We start from the raw sequence: 21115 nt of genomic DNA, 5'->3' as shown, positions 1-21115 counted from the left end.
AGTCAAGGCTATGATTTTTCCATTAGTCATGTATGGATGTGAGAGTTGGACTATAAAGAAAGCTGATCACCAAAGAATTGATGCTTTTGAACTGTGGTGTTGGAGAAGACTCTTGAGAGTCCCTTGAACTTCAAGGAGATCCAACCAGTCCATCCTAAAGGAAATAACTCCTAAATATTCATTGGAAGGACTGATGTTGAAGGTGAAATTCCAATACTTTGGCCACCTGATGTGAAGAACTCACTCATTGGAAAAGACCCTCATGCTGGGAAAGATTGAAGGCAAGAGAAGAGGACGACTAGGATGAGATGGTTGGATGGCATCACTGACTGAATGGACATGAGTTTGAGCAAACTCAGGGAGTTGGTGATGGACACAGAGGCCTGGCGTGCTGCAGTCCATGGGGTTGCAAAGAGTCAGACCCGACTGAGCGACTGAACTAAACCGAACTGTGGGAATTACATTGTTGTTGTCCAGTTGCTAAGTTTGTCCAACTCTTTGCGACCCTGTGAACTATAGCACACCAGGCTTCCCTGTCCATCACCAACTCCCTGAGTTTGCTCAAACTCATGTTCATTGAGTCAAGTGATGCCATCCAACCATCTCATCCTCTGTCACCCCCTTCTCCTCTTGCTCTCCATCTTTGCTACTATCAGAATCTTTTCCAATGAGTCAATTAGTATACTTAAAGTGATCAGCAAAGTGCCTGACATGTAGAAAACATTGGATAGGTCCCCTTTAAGACTAAATATTACACACACACACACACCTTCAAAGTCCTACTCATGGAGACTATTACTGTGAGCATTGGATGTTTCATGTCAGCCAGGCACCTATACTGACCGCTCCAAATGAATTTTCCTGGGATTAATAATCAGAAAGAACTTTAAAAAGGAGGCATCACAGGTTCTATATGAAGACGAGACAGGAAAACAGAGGCAAAGAATTGGGGAAAAAATGAATCATAAGGAACTTTATCAGTGGCAAGTAAAAGAATGTCTTACTAGCAGAGATTTAAAAATACCAAACATTTATTATCTCATTTGGCACAAATTCTGAGGAACATGGAATCAGCATTAATTCAGCAGCTCACCAATGCCATCAAGAAGTTTCTTCCATTGTTTTTGCTTTACTTCTTAGGTATATCAGTATCATTTGCCTTTTTCATCACAGTTTGGCTCCTAAAGTACCAAAAATGATTTCTTCCCAACAATATCCCAATCTGGGGAAGAAAGGAGTCAGTAAAAAACAAAATTTTCTGCTCCAGAATCTCTCTCTTTCTTTTCCTTTCTTTTTTCCTCTCTGTCTGCTTCTTTCTCTCTTCTCTACCAGAGAGCAAAATCACTTTGGTTGCTGTATCAGGAGACACCCCTGTATAGGTCCTTAGTCAGATTCAATTTCAATTTCTCATTGTTAGATCAAAGTATAGTAATCGCAGGTGTGCTCCTTAGAAATTCTACTCCATGGCTGAAGTACTCGTAACTGCTGGGAATCTGGGTGGCTGTTAGTTCTTGAATGAATTCACACTGAGAATTTCTGTGAATATCAGAAAGACTTTTTACACAACTCCCCTCTTCTTCCTCCTCTTCCTTAGAGGCATCTCTGTATTCAGTAATGTTTGCTGTGATGGTATAAACACAGTCCATGGGGTCACAGAGTCAATCCCATGGACTGAGCACATGATACTTATGTGGAAAGTTAATTGCGATAATTAGGAAGTATGTAAATAACTGTTTTTTTGTGTGTCTCTTATTTATCCATGATGATATAAAGACTTGGCTCCCTTGCATTAATGTGCATGTGCATGCTCAGTTGCTCAGTCGTGTCTGATTCTTTGCAGCTCCATGGACTGTAGCCCACCAGGCTCCTCTGTCCATGGAATTTTCCAGGCGAGAATACTGAAGTGGGTTGCCATTTCCTTTCCAGGGGATATTACCGACCTAGGGATTGAATCTGGATCTCCTGCATCTCCTGCATCGGCAGGTGAATTCTTTACCACTACACCACTTGGAAGTCCCTTGCCTTAAAGTAGGAGAAGCTCTAAAAGACAACCCCAGCATCAAAGCTCACTACGGGCTCAAATTTTATTGTGACCCATTGCAGCTCAACTCTTTCGTCTGTACAATCCTGATCCTTTATCCTGTACTGGTGTTGATCTTCAAAGTTGTCCCCAGTAAACACCCTCACACATATCTCCATCCAGGGTTTGCGTTCCAGGGAACCTGACCTGTGAAAACCAGTCACTGTCAGAGGAGACTGTGATAATGTGATTGGCTTAAAGGATTATGCTCCATCCAAAAGTACCCTGAGGCCAGAGTTTTCATTTTACTCCTCTGGTTTCTCCTTCATAGTCTCCTTTATTCGTTCTTCCTCAACCTTCTCCTGCCTTGTGTTTTAATATTTGAATGCCTCACAGTAAAGTCCTTGATTTTCTTCTCCATACAGACTCACTGCCTGAGTGAACTCCTCCTATCCATGATCTGTGTGCCAGCATCACCCACATTTATTTATTTATTTTTTTAACCCTGAGCTCTCTCTCAAATTTCTAACATTTTTTTTTGTTGTTGTTGTTCAACTTCCAACCTATTATCTCCATTTGAGTGTATAAAATCACAAACTCCCTACATCCAAAGACAAATTTCTACTTTCCCATTCAAGCTTGCAGCAGCTCAGGGAATCTATTTTTCAGTAGCTCAACTGGTAAGCATGGGAACAATCTCTGTGTCCAACTCTTTGCGACCTTATGGACTATAGCCTGCCAGGTTCCTCTGTCCATGGGATTCTCCAAGCAACAATACTGGAGTGGGTTGCCATTCCCTCCTCCAGGAGATCTTCCCAACTTGAGGATCAAACCCACGTCTCTAAAGTCTTTTGCATTAGAAGGCGGGTTCTTTACCACTAGCACCACCTAGGAAGCCCCCATTTTCCTTATTCCTTGGATCCAATCCATCAGGAAATTCTACTGATTTTACCTTCAGAATATACCTGGAACTTGATATCTTCTATGTTCACTGTTGCAACCCTGGTCCAAGTCCCTGAATGGGATCCTTGAATATAATATGTATAGATTCTGGGATGTGTGTGTTTGCTGCTGCTACTGCTGCTAAGTCGCTTCAGTCATGTCCGACTCTGTGCAACCCCATAGATGGCAGCCCACCAGGCTCCCCAGTCCCTGGGATTCTCCAGGCAAGAACACTGGAGCGGGCTGCAATTTCCTTCTCCAATGCATGAAAGTGAAAAGTGAAAGTGAAGTTGCTCAGTCGTGCCCAACTTAGCGGCCCCATGGACTGCAGCCTACCAGGCTCCTCTGTCCATGAGATTTTCCAGGCAAGAGTACTGGAGTGGGTTGCCATTGCCTTCTCTGATGTGTGTTTCAGATCAGATCAGATCAGTCACTCAGTCGTGTCTGACTCTTTGTGACCCCATGAACAGCAGCATGCCAGGCCTCCCTGTCTATCACCAACTCCCGGAGTTCACTCAGACTCATGTCCATCGAGTCAGTGATGCCATCCAGCCATCTCATCCTCTGTCGTCCCCTTCTGCTCTTGCCCCCAATCCCTCCTAGCATCAGAGTATTTTCCAATGAGTCAATTCTTGGCATGAGGTGGCCAAAGTACTGAAGTTTCAGTTTTAGCATCATTCCTTCCAAAGAAATCCCAGGGCTGATCTCCTTCAGAATGGACTGGTTGGATCTCCTTGCAGTCCAAGGGACTCTCAAGAGTCTTCTCCAACACCATAGTTAAAAAGCATCAGTTCTTCAGCACTCAGCCTTCTTCACAGTCCAACTCTCACATCCATACATGACCACAGGAAAAAACCATAGCCTTGACTAGACGGACCTTTGTTGGCAAAGTAATGTCTCTGCTTTTCAATATGCTATCTAGGTTGGTCATAACTTTCCTTCCAAGGAATAAGCGTCTTTTAACTTCATGGCTGCAGTCACCATCTGCAGTGATTTTGGGGCCCAGAAAATAAAGTCTGACACTGTTTCCACTGTTTCCCCATCTATTTCCCATGAAGTGATGGGACTGGATGCCATGATCTTCGTTTTCTGAATGTTGAGCTTTAAGCCAACTTTTTCACTCTCCACTTTCACCTTCATCAAGAGGCTTTTGAGTTCCTCTTCACTTTCTGCCATAAGGGTGGTGTCATCTGCATATCTGAGGTTATTGATATTTTTCTCAGGAATCTTGATTCCAGCTTGTGTTTCTTCCAGCCCAGCGTTTCTCATGATGTACTCTGCAGAGAAGTTAAATAAACAGGGTGACAATATACAGCCTTGACATACTCCTTTTCATATTTGGAACCAGTCTATTGTTCCATGTCCAGTTCTAACTGTTGCTTCCTGACCTGCATATGGGTTTCTCAAGAGGTGGGTCAGGTGGTCTGGTATTCCACAGATTTCCACAGAATTTTCCACAGAAAATTCTTGCAGAATTTTCCACAGTTTCTTGTGATCCACACAGTCAAAGGCTTTGGCGTAGTCAATAAAGCAGAAATAGATATTTTTCTGGAACTCTGTTGCTTTTTCCATGATCCAGCGGATGTTGGCAATTTGATCTCTAGTTCCTCTGCCTTTTCTAAAACCAGCTTGAACATCAGGAAGTTCACGGTTCACATATTGCTGAAGCCTGGCTTGCAGAATTTTAAGCATATTATCTACGTATGTGACATACGATGTTTTGGTAAACTAGTTATAAAGGAATTCTTAACACAGTGAAATAAGCTTTTGTAGTCCTTCACATGGGCTGACATAAGCAATTTATCTAGGATGATTCAATAAATAAACATTTATTACGGGCCCAGTTCTAGCTTAGGTACTATTTTTGGGGTACATTGGGCAGAGACAGTATAAAATAAATAAGCCTAGCCATCTTTTACTGTCACTCTATTATTAATTTAATACTGATAGACCCTGGGACACTTTGTTTCCAATATTTTGAACTCCACAGCTGGAGAATTTATCTCTAGCTTCTTCCTGTCTGTAACAGAGTCTCAGCAGAGTCAAAGCCTGCATCGAAATCGGTAGAGAAATGAATTAATTTCCACCCCTCTTGCCTCCAATTTTGCCCTGCCTCCATCTTCTCAATATTAATTCATTGCTTCAACCATGGTGTTAGGTAAAGGGTAGACAATGAGTATTCCTTTTCAGGCGTAAGTGATAAGCTCAGACCAATAAAATAATTTTTAGAGAAATAAACTGTCCTTGGATTACCCTCTCGATCATGTGTGTGAATTCAATAAATCTATCAGTTAATTTGTGACTACGTATACTCTGCCCTCCACACATGCTTTGTTATTTTATTGGGAAGAGTGTTTTATATCTCCTGTGTTTCTTTTTATATCATCAAGCTCACGTGAAGTCCTCTTAAATGTGGTCTCCTCCTCTGCCCCTCCGGGAATCTGGGCTCTCGCTTTCCCTGGATGCTGGAAGATTTCATATTTAGTACTCTGAATTCTGTCTAAAAACTTGAATTCAGAATTGACAACAGTAAAGCAAAATTGTTAGCATTGGTATCAAACAAAACCTTGAGTTTTTTAGGATGAAAATTATGAATGATGTAATGAAAAAAAGAAAATCAGAGACTCGAATGCAAAAATCACAGCATTTATTGAAACGAACTCTGATAAGAACTCATAGCAGAGTGAACTCTATTCAGAATGTGAGGTGGTTCATGGATTTCTTCCAGGTTTGAGACAGAATGAGTTCATTCAAAGTAAATTGTTTTCTACCTGGGATTTAAAAACAGTTCAAACAATAAATAAATGTGTGTATGTACATATAAATACATACATAGAGGTGGATAAACAAATACATATTTACAGACATCCACAAATACACATTAGCATACACATGATGTGTATAAAATATGTACATACATATTAATAACATAGAAATTCATAAAACAAACATGAGAGTTTTTAAAAATGAAACATTTATGAAAAGCACACATATAGTTTCAAATTCTTTAAAGTTATTTTAAAGACATTAATAAAAATCTTAATGCTGTCCTATCAGAGTACTTACCTAATGTGCATAATTGTACAGACCGTGTGAAGCACCAGAGACTTCTCTTTGCTTCATCTATTGTTTTATCTTCTTAGGTTTTCATTTTCTCACCAGATGTTTTTAATAACTCATGATGCATATGATTTCCTTACCTTTTTTGTGTATTTTGTTTTGTCTCACTGAGAAACAGGAACACTGTTGATATTGTAAGAAGCATGGGCATATTCATCTGGAAAATAAAAAGAAAGTTCATCCTTATTACATCTCCAACTTTCTATAACCAGATGATGTCAGATATAATTATACTAGGTCTAACCCTTCCAGTAATTCTGCAAGAAAGTCAATTCCTTCTATTTTCTAAATCCAGGAACGTTGTATTGAAGTTTAAGGTACTTGACAAAGTACATTCAATTAGTAAATGACAGAGTCAGAATTCAAAGACTGCTTTACAGGGGTTTCCCTGTGATCCAGTGGTTAAGAATCTACCTTCAAATGCAGAGGACGCAAGATTGATCGCTTGTGGGGGAACCAGGATCCCACATGCTATAGGGTTATTGAGTTTGCGTCCTGCCACGAAGACCCAGCACAGCCAAAAAAACAAAAGAAGGACAAAAAACCCCACCCAAAATCCCCAAAGACTTGTTGACAAACTTTTCATGACATTCAACAAGAAATTAATAGCACTAACCTTCCAGGGAACTTTTTTAAAATCTTCTGAACAGCCTCTTAGTAACTGCTTTGAAACCTAATCTATCAAGATTTGCCTATAATATTTCAGAATATTTCTCACTCTTCCTCTCAAATTAAAGTCCATAGATGTAGCATGGAATGGTTAGTCTCGGCCATTAACAACAAAAATAACAGCAACAAGACCTGGAAGCTTAGCTGGTTTGTATTTCAAATTAAGGGAGTGCCTTTTCATTATATCAAAAGGATTCTAGGTGTTGAAAAATTCTGGCAAATAGAAAAAGGCCCAGTAAGAAGTTTATATATATATATATAAAATGGAATAAAAAAAACAATATGTAAAGTAAACCCAGATATTGAAGACCAAGGATGATTTTCGAAAATTAAGTAGTTCAGGGAATCCTAGATACAGATATAACTTCCAGTAGTTTTAAAGCATGGTTGTTGCCCACCTACCTTTTTCATAATAATCGTAGACAATGACTGGGGCTGGCTGAATGTTTGCCACATGGTTGATTTCCTCAACAGAGAAGGTGAAACTCTTTGCTGTATCTGAAACCTGTAAAGATACAGATTATAAATACACCAGAGCAGGCCTGCAAAAAATAAAACCACAGAGCAAATTATTTCCAGAAGTTTATGATAAATCCAGGGTGTCATGATCTTACATAACGGCAAAATAATGAGTTGCTGCTGCTGCTGCTAAGTCACTTCAGTCGTGTCCGACTCTGTGTGACCCATAGACGGCGGCCCACCGGGCTCCCCCGTCCCTGGGATTCCAGGCAAGAACACTGGAGTGGGTTGCCATTTCCTTCTCCAATGCAGGAAAGTGAAAAGTGAAAGTGAAGTCTCTCAGTCGTGTCTGACCCATAGCGACCCCATGGACTGCAGCCCACCAGGCTCCTTGGGATTTTCCACGCAAGAGTACTGGAGTGGGGTGCCATTGCCTTCTCCAAAATAATGAGTTAAGTAACATTAAATTGTGTAAAATGTTGTTTCACCGATTATATTGAAGTACAAGAAAGTTGAAAACGTTACAAAAATGTAGGCATTTGTGTGGATATTAATGATGTATACACAGAAAGGATGAGTCTGAAACTCATCCCAGCCTCTGCTGGAGTTCAAGTCAAATTATAAAAGAATTGTACATCTTTGACTAGACTATGTTAGATGCTGTGAGGAATAAAAGAATGGGGAAATGATGCTTCTAAACTTGAGAATCATCCAGTTAGCCAAGGTATGTATGAAATAGCATAGTATTTAAGAGGGAAAAGATAATTAGTGGGGTGGAAGTACACTGATCACCTTTAACATCTCACATAGTTTTGACAAACCCTATCATGTGTATTTAGGAGAATTTGAAGCATTCAGTTACCCTCAGAAGAAAAAGAAAGCCGTGGATAAAAAAATTATTGTCAACTTACATTTTCCAGGTAGAAAAGAACATGGTCATTCTTGAATTCACTCTTCATTACTTGGCCATTGTTTTCAAGCTTTAAGGAAATTGGCAGGGAGGGATAAATATGAAAAAGCATCATTCCAGAATTGAATGTTTCATGCTTTTTCTCTAATCAGTATCAAGAAGTTATTTTATGCAACATTCCCTTGTGCCATGATGTTTTCATAAATACAAGTCAGAACTAAATTTAAAAAATAGGTTACGAACTATTGGAAATAATGACTTCTAATTGCTATAAATCAAGAATCCATTCCACCACTGTTTTAGCAAAAATATGAGTGTGAACTGTGAATGTTTGTTTAAGTGAAGAATTACACAGCTTGGCTTTGCTAACCAACTGTTTCATCAACACACTAGTGCTTTCTGGAGATTGAAAGACTGGGCTTCTCTTACTTACCTCTTCAATGGATGACATGACTGGAGTAAATCCTGATAGCATTTTTACATCAACAAGGACCATGTTGGAGTTACTGTGAGTTCCCGTATATCTGAAATTTAAAAACAAAACACTAACTTAGACATCATTTTAGAAGAGTGACTTAACCTTATGGCAAGGATATGAGTACATTGATGCCAATTGGCTTTAAGCCTGGAGGAGAGGCAAAAGCTGGAGAAAAAACATCTGAAGATAGTCACTCTCATACATCTGGAAACAAGCACAATTAGAGTGATCGTGGCTGAGGTGATTCAAAGCAACATAAATTAGAGTAAAGAATGAATGGACCTAATCTCCCCAAATCCTGCTTTTAAACTTACTTGAGGCTTTAAAGTCAGAACTTATAGACAAAACTTTTAAACTTATATTACACATATGGTGGCTCAGTGGGTAAAAATATGCCTGTAATGCTGGAGAAACAAGGGACACAGATTCCATCCTTGGGTCAGGAAGATCACCTAGAGAAGGGCATGGCAACCCACTCCAGTATTCTTGCCTGAAGAATCCCGAGGATGGAGGAGGCTTGTGGACTGCAGGCCACGAGGGTGCAAAGAGTTGGATATGACTGAAGTGACTGAGCACAGCACACATACTTATGTCAGCTTTAGATTCTGTGCAACACTTAGAAGAGACTCGTATCTAAAAAGCAGGATGTTGGCAAAATCATACAACAGACATGCCCCCAAGAGATCTTCTAGGTTATATCCACAACTTGGGATAAGATTGTTGGGACATGAAGTTGAGGGCTGTGCATTATATTATTAGCATTAGTGTTCAACAGATTTTCATTTTGAAATCCTGAGAAAAACCCCAAAACTAATTTTACTCAATGTTTCTCCACACATTAACCAAGACTAAAACTCTTCGGTGCCTATAAATTATATTTTAATTCAAGAGAATTACTTTGCTTTTCTACACTGAAAAACATCTAAAATTTTGCTTTGTATACAGTTATATTAATGATTAAATAAATGTTAGCAGGTTTTCTCTTTTTGACACACCCATGCTTGTCTTTAGAAAGAAAACTGTATCTCTGTTGTGCAAAACTGACACACAAAAAGGTGGAAGCACTGCTGAAGGATTAATGTGGCAGAAGCTTTCCAACTGCAAATCAGTACAGATTATATTTGCATAACTCTAACTTTGATTTAGTTGAAAATGTACTAAATTTGATGTGGGCACAGAGAGTACCATCAACATGTGATTATTGTCAATAATATATAAATATCTTTTATACAATTTAAAGATTACTTTCCATTTATAGTTATTACAAAATATTGGCTATATCCCCCAGGGCTGTACAATACATCCTTGGGTCTATCTTACACCCTCCATGGTTTGTACCTCCCACTCCTGCATCCTCAGACTCCCCCTCCCCCTTCTCCCCACTGGTAATCATTAGTTTGTTCTTTATTTCTGTAAGTCCACCTCTTTTTTGTTAAATTCAGTAGTTTATTGTATTTTTTAGATTCCATATGTAAGTGATATCATACAGTATTTGTCCTTCTCTGTCTGACTTATTTCACTTAGCATGTACTTTGTGCTTAGTCTCCCAGATATGCCCGCCAGGCTCCTTTGTCCATGGGATTCTCTAGGCAAGAATACTGGAGTGGGTTGCCATGCCCTCCTTCAGGGGATCTTCCCAACCCAGGGACTGAACCCAGGTCTCCCACATTGCAGGCAGATTCTTTACTGTCTGAGCCAGCAAGGAAGCTCTTCATTAGGCCCTCCAAGTCCATCTATGGGCTTCTTTATCCATTCTTTCACTGATGTACACTTAGGTTGCTTTCATGTCTTGGTGATCGTAAATAATGCTACTATGAACATTGGAGTACATGTGTCTTTTCAAATTAGTGCTTTTGATATTTTGTTAGTGTTTAAAATAATTCTTTTCTGATGCACCACTTTCTCTCTAACCTGAGAGTTGACATCAAAATGGGACACTTACCTGAGGGTTACTGTCAGGTCAAAATTACTCTGGAATACATCCGAAGAGTTTTTCTTTACTATTTGTAAGGAAAGGGAAAATCCAGATTCCTTTTTAGGTAGTAGCACATTATACTTCATGGTAGCCTGGAAAGGATCAGATCAGATCAGTTGCTCAGTCGTGTCCAACTCTTTGCAAAGTGTAAAAAAAAAAAAAAAAAAAAATGCATCTATCTATCCTGTAGTAAAAATTGAAGCACTTATTGTTTTTTCTTATTTCCATTATTGCTGTTGTTATTTAGTCACTAAGTTGTGTCTGACTCTTTGCAACCCCATGGACTATAGCTCCCTGAGCTCCTTTGTCCATGGGATTTCCTAGGCAAGAATACTGGAGTTGATTGCCATTTCCTTCTCCAGGGGATCTTCCTGAACCAGGGATTGAACCCCTGCCTATCCAGATGGATTCTTTACCACTGAACCACCAGGGAAGCCCTCATTTCCATTATTAATGCACTTTATTTTATAACTTCATTATCAGGGAATAAGGCTACATCTAATCATTTGATTGTCAGAAGACACAAGAATCTTTAACAATGTAATCTAATTAAAATATTAGAACACCCTCAAACGCTGACATTCCTCAAGAAACTTCTCAGTTATCCAGTTATGTTTAAGAATAGGTAGCCTTTTACAAAATAACTTTAGTTTTCAGCTGTTGAGTGGAAAATATCAATGAAGGAAAGTGTAGTCATGAAAATATGCAAGAGTAAAATAGTACTTCATACATAACTGAAAAGATAGTCTGTGTTTTTTACTGGCAAACACTCATCTTCCTCACAGAATTCCATTACCTGGATAAATGCACAACCTCGTCCTTCCACATCTACTGTGTATTGTCCACCTGCTTTTGTTAGTTCTGAACGTTGAACCAGTAAGTGATTATCACCATTAACCTGGAAAATCTTGTTGAATTCTTCACTGCTTAAGCTGACAGTGACTTGATCATCAGAGAAGATTAAATTCATGTAGCGGGTTATGGCAAGAAGGCAGACGGGCGTATCCTGCACAGAACAGTACAAGCAGCATTCCAAGCTCTGTTATGATGCAATATTAGTCATCATGTGGCCATGAACTTTAAATCAACCCATAGAAATATTTCTGACATGTCAACAGAACACCAAGAAACAGTATTCTAAACAACAGGAAAAACAGATTTGCTTGTGCTAATTGTTGTCACTTTCTTCAGCAGTTCTTAATTAGATCTAAAAGTCTTCTCAATAATTTTATAATATCCATGTGAAATAGTGCTCAATCTTTTCTAAAAATTAAGGTGTTATGTAATTTGGTTGCCATAGATAATGTTTATGTTCAACTGTCTTCAAAGATGGGAAGTCAGAATCCAGAAAGGATGTTGGGAGATTCACTAACATATGGTTTTACTCAGAAACTAAGACTGAAAAAAAGAAAGGAAGGAAGGAAATGATTTTCCTTGTGGGAATAAAACTTGCATTTCTTTGCAATAAATTTTTTTGCCTATTAAAGAAGGACATAAGCCATTGTTTTTGATACCCATTTCTTTGGCTATTCATTCATTTGCTTTTTCCAATGTATAGACCACAGAAGTAGGGAGAAATATTACTTCTTGGCTGACGTGAAGTAACGGTTTGACCAAAGTATTCTTATTGTCAGGGCTCTTGTGTTTATAACAACCATCCTTTCTAGACTTTCGTTCTATTTTTACTGTGTAAATGGAGATATAAATCAGGCATACATTCCCTGAGAGGGGATTTTATTTTATTCATTTGTACACAGAAAATTCCTAGTAGAGTTCCTGGTATACAAGAACTGCCCAATAAATGCTTGTTGACTAAATATTGGGTCACCTGTAGAGACGTGGATGGACCTAGAGACTATCATACACAGTGAAGTAAGTCAGAAAGAAAAAACCCAAATATTGTATATTAATGCATACATGTGGTATCTCGAAAAATGGTACAGATCAACCTATGTGCAGGGCAGGAATAGACACACAGATGTGGAGAATGGATGTGTGGACATGGGGTGGAGGAAGAAGTGGTGGAATGAATTGGGAGATTTGGATTGGCATAATTACACTACCATGTGTAAAATAGATAGCTGGTAGCACAGGGAGTTTACTCAAACTCATGTCCATCGAGTCAGTGATGCCATCCAGCCATCTGTGATTCATGGGGTTGCAAGGAGTTGGACACGACTAAGCGACTGAACTGAACTGAGCACAGGGAGATCAGCTCGGTGCTCTGTGATGACTTAAAGGGGTGGACTGGGGTGGGGGTAGGCGGGAGGTCTAAGAGGGAGGGGCTATATGTATACATATAGCTGATTTGTTTCATTACACAGCAGAAACCAATCCATTGCAAAGCAACTAAACCCCAATAAAGATGATTTATGATAGCAAATATTCCTTGTCTCAGGAGGTATTTCCTACCTTTGGCATTTTTATTATATATATCTATATAATATATTATCTACATTATTATAGAGTGGCATCTTTTGCATTGAACATATTGTGGTTATGTTAGTAGATCCACACCAATCACCTGAGGGGAGGAGAAGCCTCCGTGAGAATTCATCTGTTGGGCAAGCCACTGAACAATCTTACTAGCATAGGTCAGGTCAGGGTTTTTCTGGGAAATGATAGCCAACAGCACATAGCAAGTCTTCTCTATCTCAGCAGAAGGTGCCCAAGGAATAAAGAGTGGAGATGCCTCTGTCTTGAGTTTCTTCGCTTTTCCCCAATATATCACATTATCTGGGAAGAAAAGAAGAATTTTCACACAATCCCTATGAAAAGAAAGATGCAAATGCCATCCTTGACCTCTGTTATGGGTTCATTGTGCCCCTCAAAATCCATATGTTCAAGGCCCTACTCCCTAGAACCTCAGAATGGAACTGTATTTGGATATAGGGCTTTTAAAGGGGTGAATAAGTTAAAATGAAGCCATTTAGATGGGTCTTAGTACTTAGCAACTAAACAACAACAACAACAAATGTATCCTTATCAGAAGAGATAATTTGGACTCATGAAGGGGGCACCAGGAACGTGTGTACATGGGAAAAGACATGTGAAGATGGTTAGAGAAGATGGCCATCCACAAACTAAACACAATGGCCTCAGAAGACATCATACCCGCTGACATTTTGATATTGGAATTCCAGCTCTAGAACCATGAGGAAAATAAATCTCTGTCATTTAAACCACCCACTATAGAGTATTTTATTGGGCTGGTCAAAAAGTTCATTCAGGTTTTTTTTTTTCTTTTTTTTAAAACCTTACATAATTGTATTAGTTTTGCCAAATATCAAAATGAATCCACCACAGGTATACATGTGTTCCTCATCCTGAACCCTCCTCCCTCCTCCCTCCCCATACCATCCCTCTGGGTCGTCCCAGTGCACCAGCCCCAAGCATCCAGCATCATGCATTCAGGTTTTTATGGAAAAACTCAAATGAACTTTTTGGCCAATCCAATATTATGGCAGCCCTAGCGAACTAATGCAACTTCAGATAGCAACTTCCTAAGGTCAAAGTTTTTGACCTTAAGTTCAAGGCCAAAGTTTCATAAGCAGTTTTTATTATCTGCAGTCACTCCACTTGATTTTCTTTACTTCACTCACTTGAGAAGAAATGAGCAGAAAAGAAAAAGAGGAAACTAGAAAATATATAATGTTTTGTTTTTTTAAAAAGTCACTCAGAAATTTCATAAGATAAATAGAAATATTCTAGAAAAGAGAGGGTTCCTATGTGATCGCTCAGTTTCATCAGTTTATTCTTAGGGTCATCTCCACTAACAAAGAAGTGAAGTGAATTGAAGTGAAAGTTGCTCAGTCGTGTCTGACTCTTGGCAATGCCATGGACTGTAGCCCATGAGGTTCCTCTGTCCATGGGATTCTCCAGGCAAGAAAACTGGAGTGGGTTGCCATTTCCTCCTCCAGGGGATCTTTCCCACCCAGGGATCAAACCCTGGTCTCCTGCATTTCAGGCAGATTATTTGCCTGAAAGCCCCTCCATTAGCAAAAATGAATAATAATACTTACTTAATTTTGTAGCAGATTGATCCAGGGTCCGGAGTAAGGATTCCACTTTCTCCTCTTTTCCAGCCAATGCAAAAGCATAAGCTAGAACTGCAAGGTTGTAGCCATTTCTGACACCATTTTCCAAGGCCTCTTCTAAGCAAAAGAGCCCATTTCGTAGAGCGGGAAACTAGTCAAGAAGAACAATTCATTTTAAGATGATGCTTGAATACTTACTTGTAAGCTTGACTGTTTAAACTAATCATTCTTTATAATGTATATAATATACCCTTGAAGTATATTTTACATGCAAGCCTGTTCATTTCTGTACATGTGAATTATGTTTTATAAATATCATTAAAATTCATTTTTAATGGATTATCAGTATTTGAAAAAATTTAAGTAGTATGAAAATGGCAATCTCTGTCTGACTGGTTGTAATTTAGTTAATGATGTAAATGTTTTCTATGTGTCAAAGTATACATATTTATTTTTAGATCTAAGATATTTTACACTAATGCCCAAAATAAGAGCTCGTATTTCTAAAGATGGTTTTTGAGGTATACCAATGACCCTGAAAATTCCTAGGATCTTATTTCAAGAATAGATTTTGCAATTGGATAATCTGAACTTTGGATTGAGAGGCAGCCAAGATGAACCACACTTAAGCTGAAAATGTTTACATACTGAGTTGGTTAGACAAATAGAATATCAGGTTATAGTTATACTTGGAATAAGAGTTCTTAATCTGAAATTAATAGCTGAACTTCAGGAGATATATGGATACTGAAATGGTATGAAACACTTGTATAAGTGTGCATATGTATATCTTCTCTAGGGAAAAACTCAATAGTGTTCATCAACGGTTTCTATGAATCAAAAAGGTCATGCTAGTGGTAAAGAACCTGTCTGCCAATGCAGGAGACCTAAGAGATGTGAGTTTAATCCCTGGGTCTGGAAAATCCCCTGGTGGAGGAAATAGCAACCCACTCCAGTATTTTCACCTGGAAAATCCCATGGACAGAAGAGCCTGGCAGGCTACAGTCTATATGGTCTCGAAGAGTTGGACATGACTGAAGCAACTTAGCATGCATGAATAAAAAATTTTGGGAGTGTTAATTTAAAGAGTGGTGGTGAATTAATTATTCTTTTGATGTTTCACCCAGTCCAGGAATTTTAAATTACTCTGAATTGATAGTCAAATTCATGTGCATTCAGCTGACTGATACTAAAAGACAGTGGGACCCATACAGTGAAATTGAGTCCAGCTTCAAGGAATGCAGCAACGATATAGGCAGTGAGTACAACGTCCTCTTCATCTCCAACCTAAACACAAAGGAACCATGAGTCATATAGGACAGCAGAGCACCAAAGAACGGCTATGCTTCTGAAGGGAAACTAGATAGGAAAGAAACACTGGGACAGATATCATTAAATTTTTTTTTTTTTTTGGCCACGGTGCAGCATATGGAGAATACCAAGTGATATATCTAAATATGGACAGGAAAAGGGAAAGAACAGGTCTATCAAGGACAGACTTCATTCTATTTGCATTTTGACCTGAGGCAAGTGAGGTCCTCATGCTTTGATTTAAGGAGGTATTGGATCAGTGCTCCATTGAAACAATATAAATTATGAGATCCTCTTCCTGAACTGGCTTACCATCCATAAATAGAAATAAATAATGTTTGCTTCAAATTTATAAACTGTTTCCTCTCTAGGTTATTTTTCAGTCCCCTCTCTCCTATTCTCAGTTTATCTACTCAAGGAGACTGGTTCTAAGAAAGGACTGAGAACAGTAAGACAAATAATAGATTCAAGAGGAATTCAGTGTAGGCTGAGGGTAACATGCAGGCAGCAGTAATAATGGCTTTGATTTACATACCACAAGCCTATCAAGGCAGCAGAAGGAATAATATTCATGAGTGTACTCATGGTCCCAAGAGCTGGATAAGGCAGGTAATGCAAAGGAGAAAGAAAAGCTTACTTGTGTGAATCACTCACCTCCCAGGCATTGCTGAAAAGCTTGCCATCACTTTTAAAGCAACCATCTATTTTCTGTTTGCTTGCAAGCCAGATCAAGGTCTCCCTTTGAACCAGTTCATCAATGAAGACATATTTCTTCATTCCCGCAAATGTCTTAAAAGTAAGAGCACTGAGCCTGTAAAGCCAATTGTCAGTTAGACAGAAATTAGATAAGAAAGAAATGGTGTCAGCTTCCCATCAGGTCCGTCATCACTGATTGCTTTGGGTCATGGGTGGATCTGATCTGGCTGAGAGCGACTGTAACAAGTCTTGATTGACAGCAGTTCTTTCCTTTGGACCAGTAAACTGTTATGAACAGCAATATGTGAAAGTAAGAGCATGTAATTTCCAGCACGTTTATGCACAAATTTCTATAGAATCCATCAGATTGTCCATACATGAAGAAAGAATGGAATGGGTGTAATTAGGTGCTTTGGAGCCTTTTAGTTTTACTTTCCTCAGTCTACATGGGGCCGAGAGAGGCAGACTAAGATGTGCCATTTACCACAGACTGGAAATATTGGTGGGGGTGTCATTAAATGACCAGACATCTAAGCAATCTATTATGAGACTTTCAGTACATTGTTGCTTTAAAGTTGGAATAATCAAATATTTTAGTTTTATCTGATTCACCTCTAGGAATTCACTTTGAAACACAAAAGTGTTGCTTTCAAATCCCCACCAAACACAATTCCCCTCAGCCCCTCACACGTCGTCCTCAGATCATTCTTGTATTATTTAAAATAAAAATTTCATCTCTTACCGTATGCTTCCTTCCTGATTCCTCTGCCAAAACACACTATAGGAACCATCAAAGTTTTTGAAAGACAACTGCTTCTGATAACCTAAAATACAACATGGTAGGAAATTATTCTTTAAGAAAGTTAGAAGAAAAATAATGGTGTAGTAACAGCCCCGTGTTTTGGTATTAGACGGACATAAATGACTAGATGATCATTTAAATTTTAATTTCTGAAACTCAGGTTCTCCATCCATAGGGAGAAAAGATCGCTTCTACCTTATAGGGTTTTAATTACAAGTAAGATATTCCATGTGACTATATCTAACTCAATAGTTGTCTGATATTACTAATTGTTTAGTTTTTTTCCTTGGGGTTATTTCATTTCAGTGTTATTTTTCTGAAAAAAAGAATAAAATAAATTATACTCCTGAACTTTTCTTTGATATCACATTTACAAGATCTTTCTAAATGCAAAACGAATCACTTCATCTCAATGGAATGCAATTGAGCAAACAAATACAGAAGTTGATAAATGAACTGTTTATAGCTACCATTAATAACAATAACAAAACCCACTAACAAAGTAGCTTGGCAAGATATTAGGCATTAAAAAAACCCTGAGCTCATAATGCGAAACAGTACCGGTCTGAATTGTGAAGCCAAATGACCATACAGATATTGAATTCCAAAAAAGCCCCCAAACAAACAAAAACATCCCAAAATAGAGCTAGGACTCAGAGTGACTCAGTTCTTCAGATATACTTTTTCCCCATCAGACTACCTCATAATAGCAGCTTTATGACATCTTGATATTAGTAATGATTTATTTAATCTATTATAGGCAGAAATTACTTCAATCTTCTCACCATTAGATAAGAAGAATAAAGCTTTAGATTTAACTTCCTCTGTCAGTTGTTTAGTAGATTTCAGATAGTCTAGGATGTAGGTATTAGATGCTAGCAGGGCAATATTCTGTTCTCCACCTCCATAGGGCATTTGGAAAAGATTCTCCAGATTCTGTATTGCAAGTCCTAGAATATCCCCTAAAAACACGACAAACAATGTTACTGCTCGTTAAACTTGGCATCTCAGCATTAATGACAATAGGTGAAAGAGGCATAGTGGAAGGAAAGAACATTTTAAAATAGGTCTAAAAGGTGGAAACAAGGAATGTTTTCATGAAGTAATTCTAAAGAGGGTGAAGTGAAAGAGGTTTCTGGTATGAAAAATGTTTTGGAAAATCTCCTATTACCACAGAGAGAAGGAATTTAAGAAAGTGTGTTTGTTCACTTGATTGCTTGCTGGTTTGTTTTTTTGAGAAGCTGACCCTGTGAATTATATAATGTAATCCATTTCTTTCCCCAAAATGTAGATGTTAATAATAGACAAAGAAGGCTGACTTCTCTGGAACAGTTTTCTCCTTTACTGAGGAAATTTCCAGCATTTCTAACAAAGTGTATTCTGATCTCCAAAGGTATATTTAATATTTCAGATGGACAGGCTACAATAGGACTCTTTGTTTTCTAAACACCAATTATCATTCAGCAGAAAAAATATCTTCTAGGGACATAGATTAAAAAAAATTTTTTTTTAATTGAAGTATAACTGCTTTACAATGTTGTGTTATATGAATCAGCTCTTAATACATGTATACATATATCCCCTCCCTCTTGAGCCTCCCTCCTACCCGCTCCCCCATCTGACCTTTCTAGGTCATCACAGAGTACTGAGCCGAACACTCTGTGCTGTACAGCAGGTTCCCACTAGCTATCTATTTTACCCATGGTTGTCTATACCCTCTCAGTTCATTGCACAGGGGCATGGATTTAAAAATGGTGCTGTAAGTCCTTCAGATCCCATGCAGAAACATAGGAGATCATCCTCAACAATAATTCCCTCCAATTGATACTGTAAGAAAAGTATCTCCATCCTTTGAAGTTTTTTTTTTTTACCACCTCAACTAAGATTTTCAAATCACTGTGAAACAAAAAATTTAACCAACTTACCCATAACAGTGAAAAAGGCCCTGGTTGATCCTTCTACAACATCATTTGTCAAATTCAAATCTACCTGCCTGGAGACTTTGGTGCCTGGAAAGAAAAAATATCAATAAAACAAATAATGTTTGGCTTTCTTTCATAAACAATAGCAGCAGGTGTGTGGGACAAACATATCAGGAAATATATTCCATTATTTGTATTTATTTTATAAGTTGCTTGTTTGAAGAGATGAACTTGAGGTTTTTATCTAGTTTAGAATAACAATACATTTAGAAAATGGCATATAAATCTGCAAGTTAGAGATGGCCTCTATTATCTATCAGTTTAGTGCCTGAACTACTTATGTATGAAAAAAAAAGTAAAAACTACTGATTATGACATATGGAACATTACACACAAAAGGTAAAACTTGGAGACTCTTACTAGGCATTAAAATCAAATCATCAGGAAATCCTCTGGCAGTCCAGTGGTTAGGACTCAGTGCTTTTACTGCTAAGATCTGATTTGATCCCTGTCTAGGGACTAAGATCCTGTAAGATGTGCAGTGTGGCCAAAAAAAAAAAAAAAAATTATGTTAATAAGAAATTAAAAAAAAATCAGATCATCATCAACCACATAAAGCAATACTCATGAGGCCCATAAAACTGGCTATTGAAGGTCAGTGATTTTCTATGGCTGTTTCATCCCAGGAGTACAGAAGCAAATGTTACATTATGGACTGCTTACATTATGTGCTGTTTGGGCATAATCTTGACTTTCCTCTGCCCAAAATTGTGCCACTTTCACATGCAAGATGAGCTCCACCCACCCCACCCCCCAAAAAATTCACAAGATGGAAGAAGTAGGCTGAGACAGATCGATGTAATAGATGGACAACAAAAAATAACCTCATAAATGTCCTTTATATTTACTAAAACTATACAATGAAGACTGGGCCTGAAATGAAATAATCCTCCATTGGATACTCAGAATAAAGTCACCGAAGTCCTCAGTATAGCAATAAAGTAGAAGAAGAGGAAATAAATAGACCTGTGGATAAATTTCCTTTAGGACTATTTTGACCGTGTAGAAGATCCTACAGCACATGGGAATCTGCTCAATGTTACATGGCAGCCTGGATGATGGGAATTTGGGGGAGAATGGATACGTGTATATGTATGGCTGAGTCTCTTCGCTGTTCTCCCCAAACTATCACAATGTTGTTAATTTGCTATTAGTTCAGTTCAGTTGCTCAGTCGTGTCCGACTCTTTGCAACCCCATGAATCGCAGCATGCCAGGCCTCCCTGTCCATCACCAACTCCCAGAGTTCACCCAGACTCATGTGAATCAAGTTGGTGATGAGATTCAGCCATCTCATCCTCTGTCATCCCCTTCTCCTCCTGCCCCCAATCCCTCCCAGCATCAGAGTCTTTTCCAATGAGTCAACTCTTCACATGAGGTGGCCAAAGTATTGGAGTTTCAGCCTCAGCATCAGTCCTTCCAATGAACACCCAGGACTGATCTCCTTTAGGATGGACTGGTTGGATCTCCTTGCAGTCCAAGGGACTATCAAGAGTCTTCTCCAACACCACAGTTCAAAAGCATCAATTCTTTGGCACTCAGCTTTCTTCACAGTCCATCTCTCACATCCATACAGGACCACTGGAAAAACCATAGCCTTGACTAGATGGACCTTTGTTGGCAAAGTAATGTCTCTGCTTTTGAATATGCTATCTAGGTTGGTCCTAACTTTCCTTCCAAGGAGTAAGCATCTTTTAATTTCATGGCTGCAGTCAC

The 21115-nt window shown here is 38.6% G+C and overlaps 1 protein-coding gene across 1 annotated transcript in view; it reads right to left on the bottom strand.

Annotated features, from left to right (window-relative positions):
- Window positions 1–5592: 5592 nt before the first annotated feature.
- LOC104999851 (ovostatin homolog 2-like) overlaps window positions 5593–21115 on the bottom strand; it is a 51705-nt gene continuing 36182 nt past the window's right edge. The window contains 14 exon segments of the mRNA XM_010855474.1: window positions 5593–5733; window positions 6163–6239; window positions 7154–7256; window positions 8122–8190; window positions 8554–8644; window positions 10541–10665; window positions 11370–11579; window positions 13098–13309; window positions 14596–14761; window positions 15823–15897; window positions 16576–16732; window positions 17360–17441; window positions 18205–18381; window positions 19345–19428. Coding sequence (XP_010853776.1) covers window positions 6187–6239; window positions 7154–7256; window positions 8122–8190; window positions 8554–8644; window positions 10541–10665; window positions 11370–11579; window positions 13098–13309; window positions 14596–14761; window positions 15823–15897; window positions 16576–16732; window positions 17360–17441; window positions 18205–18381; window positions 19345–19428 — 1604 coding nt within the window. The 3' untranslated portion in view covers window positions 5593–5733; window positions 6163–6186.

Source organism: Bison bison, unplaced genomic scaffold, assembly GCF_000754665.1.
Source record: "Bison bison bison isolate TAMUID 2011002044 unplaced genomic scaffold, Bison_UMD1.0 scf7180017853849, whole genome shotgun sequence".
Classification (NCBI taxonomy): Eukaryota; Metazoa; Chordata; class Mammalia; order Artiodactyla; family Bovidae; genus Bison; species Bison bison.
The sequence above is the reverse complement of the archived record's forward strand: the minus strand, read 5'-3'. Positions and strand labels throughout refer to the sequence as shown.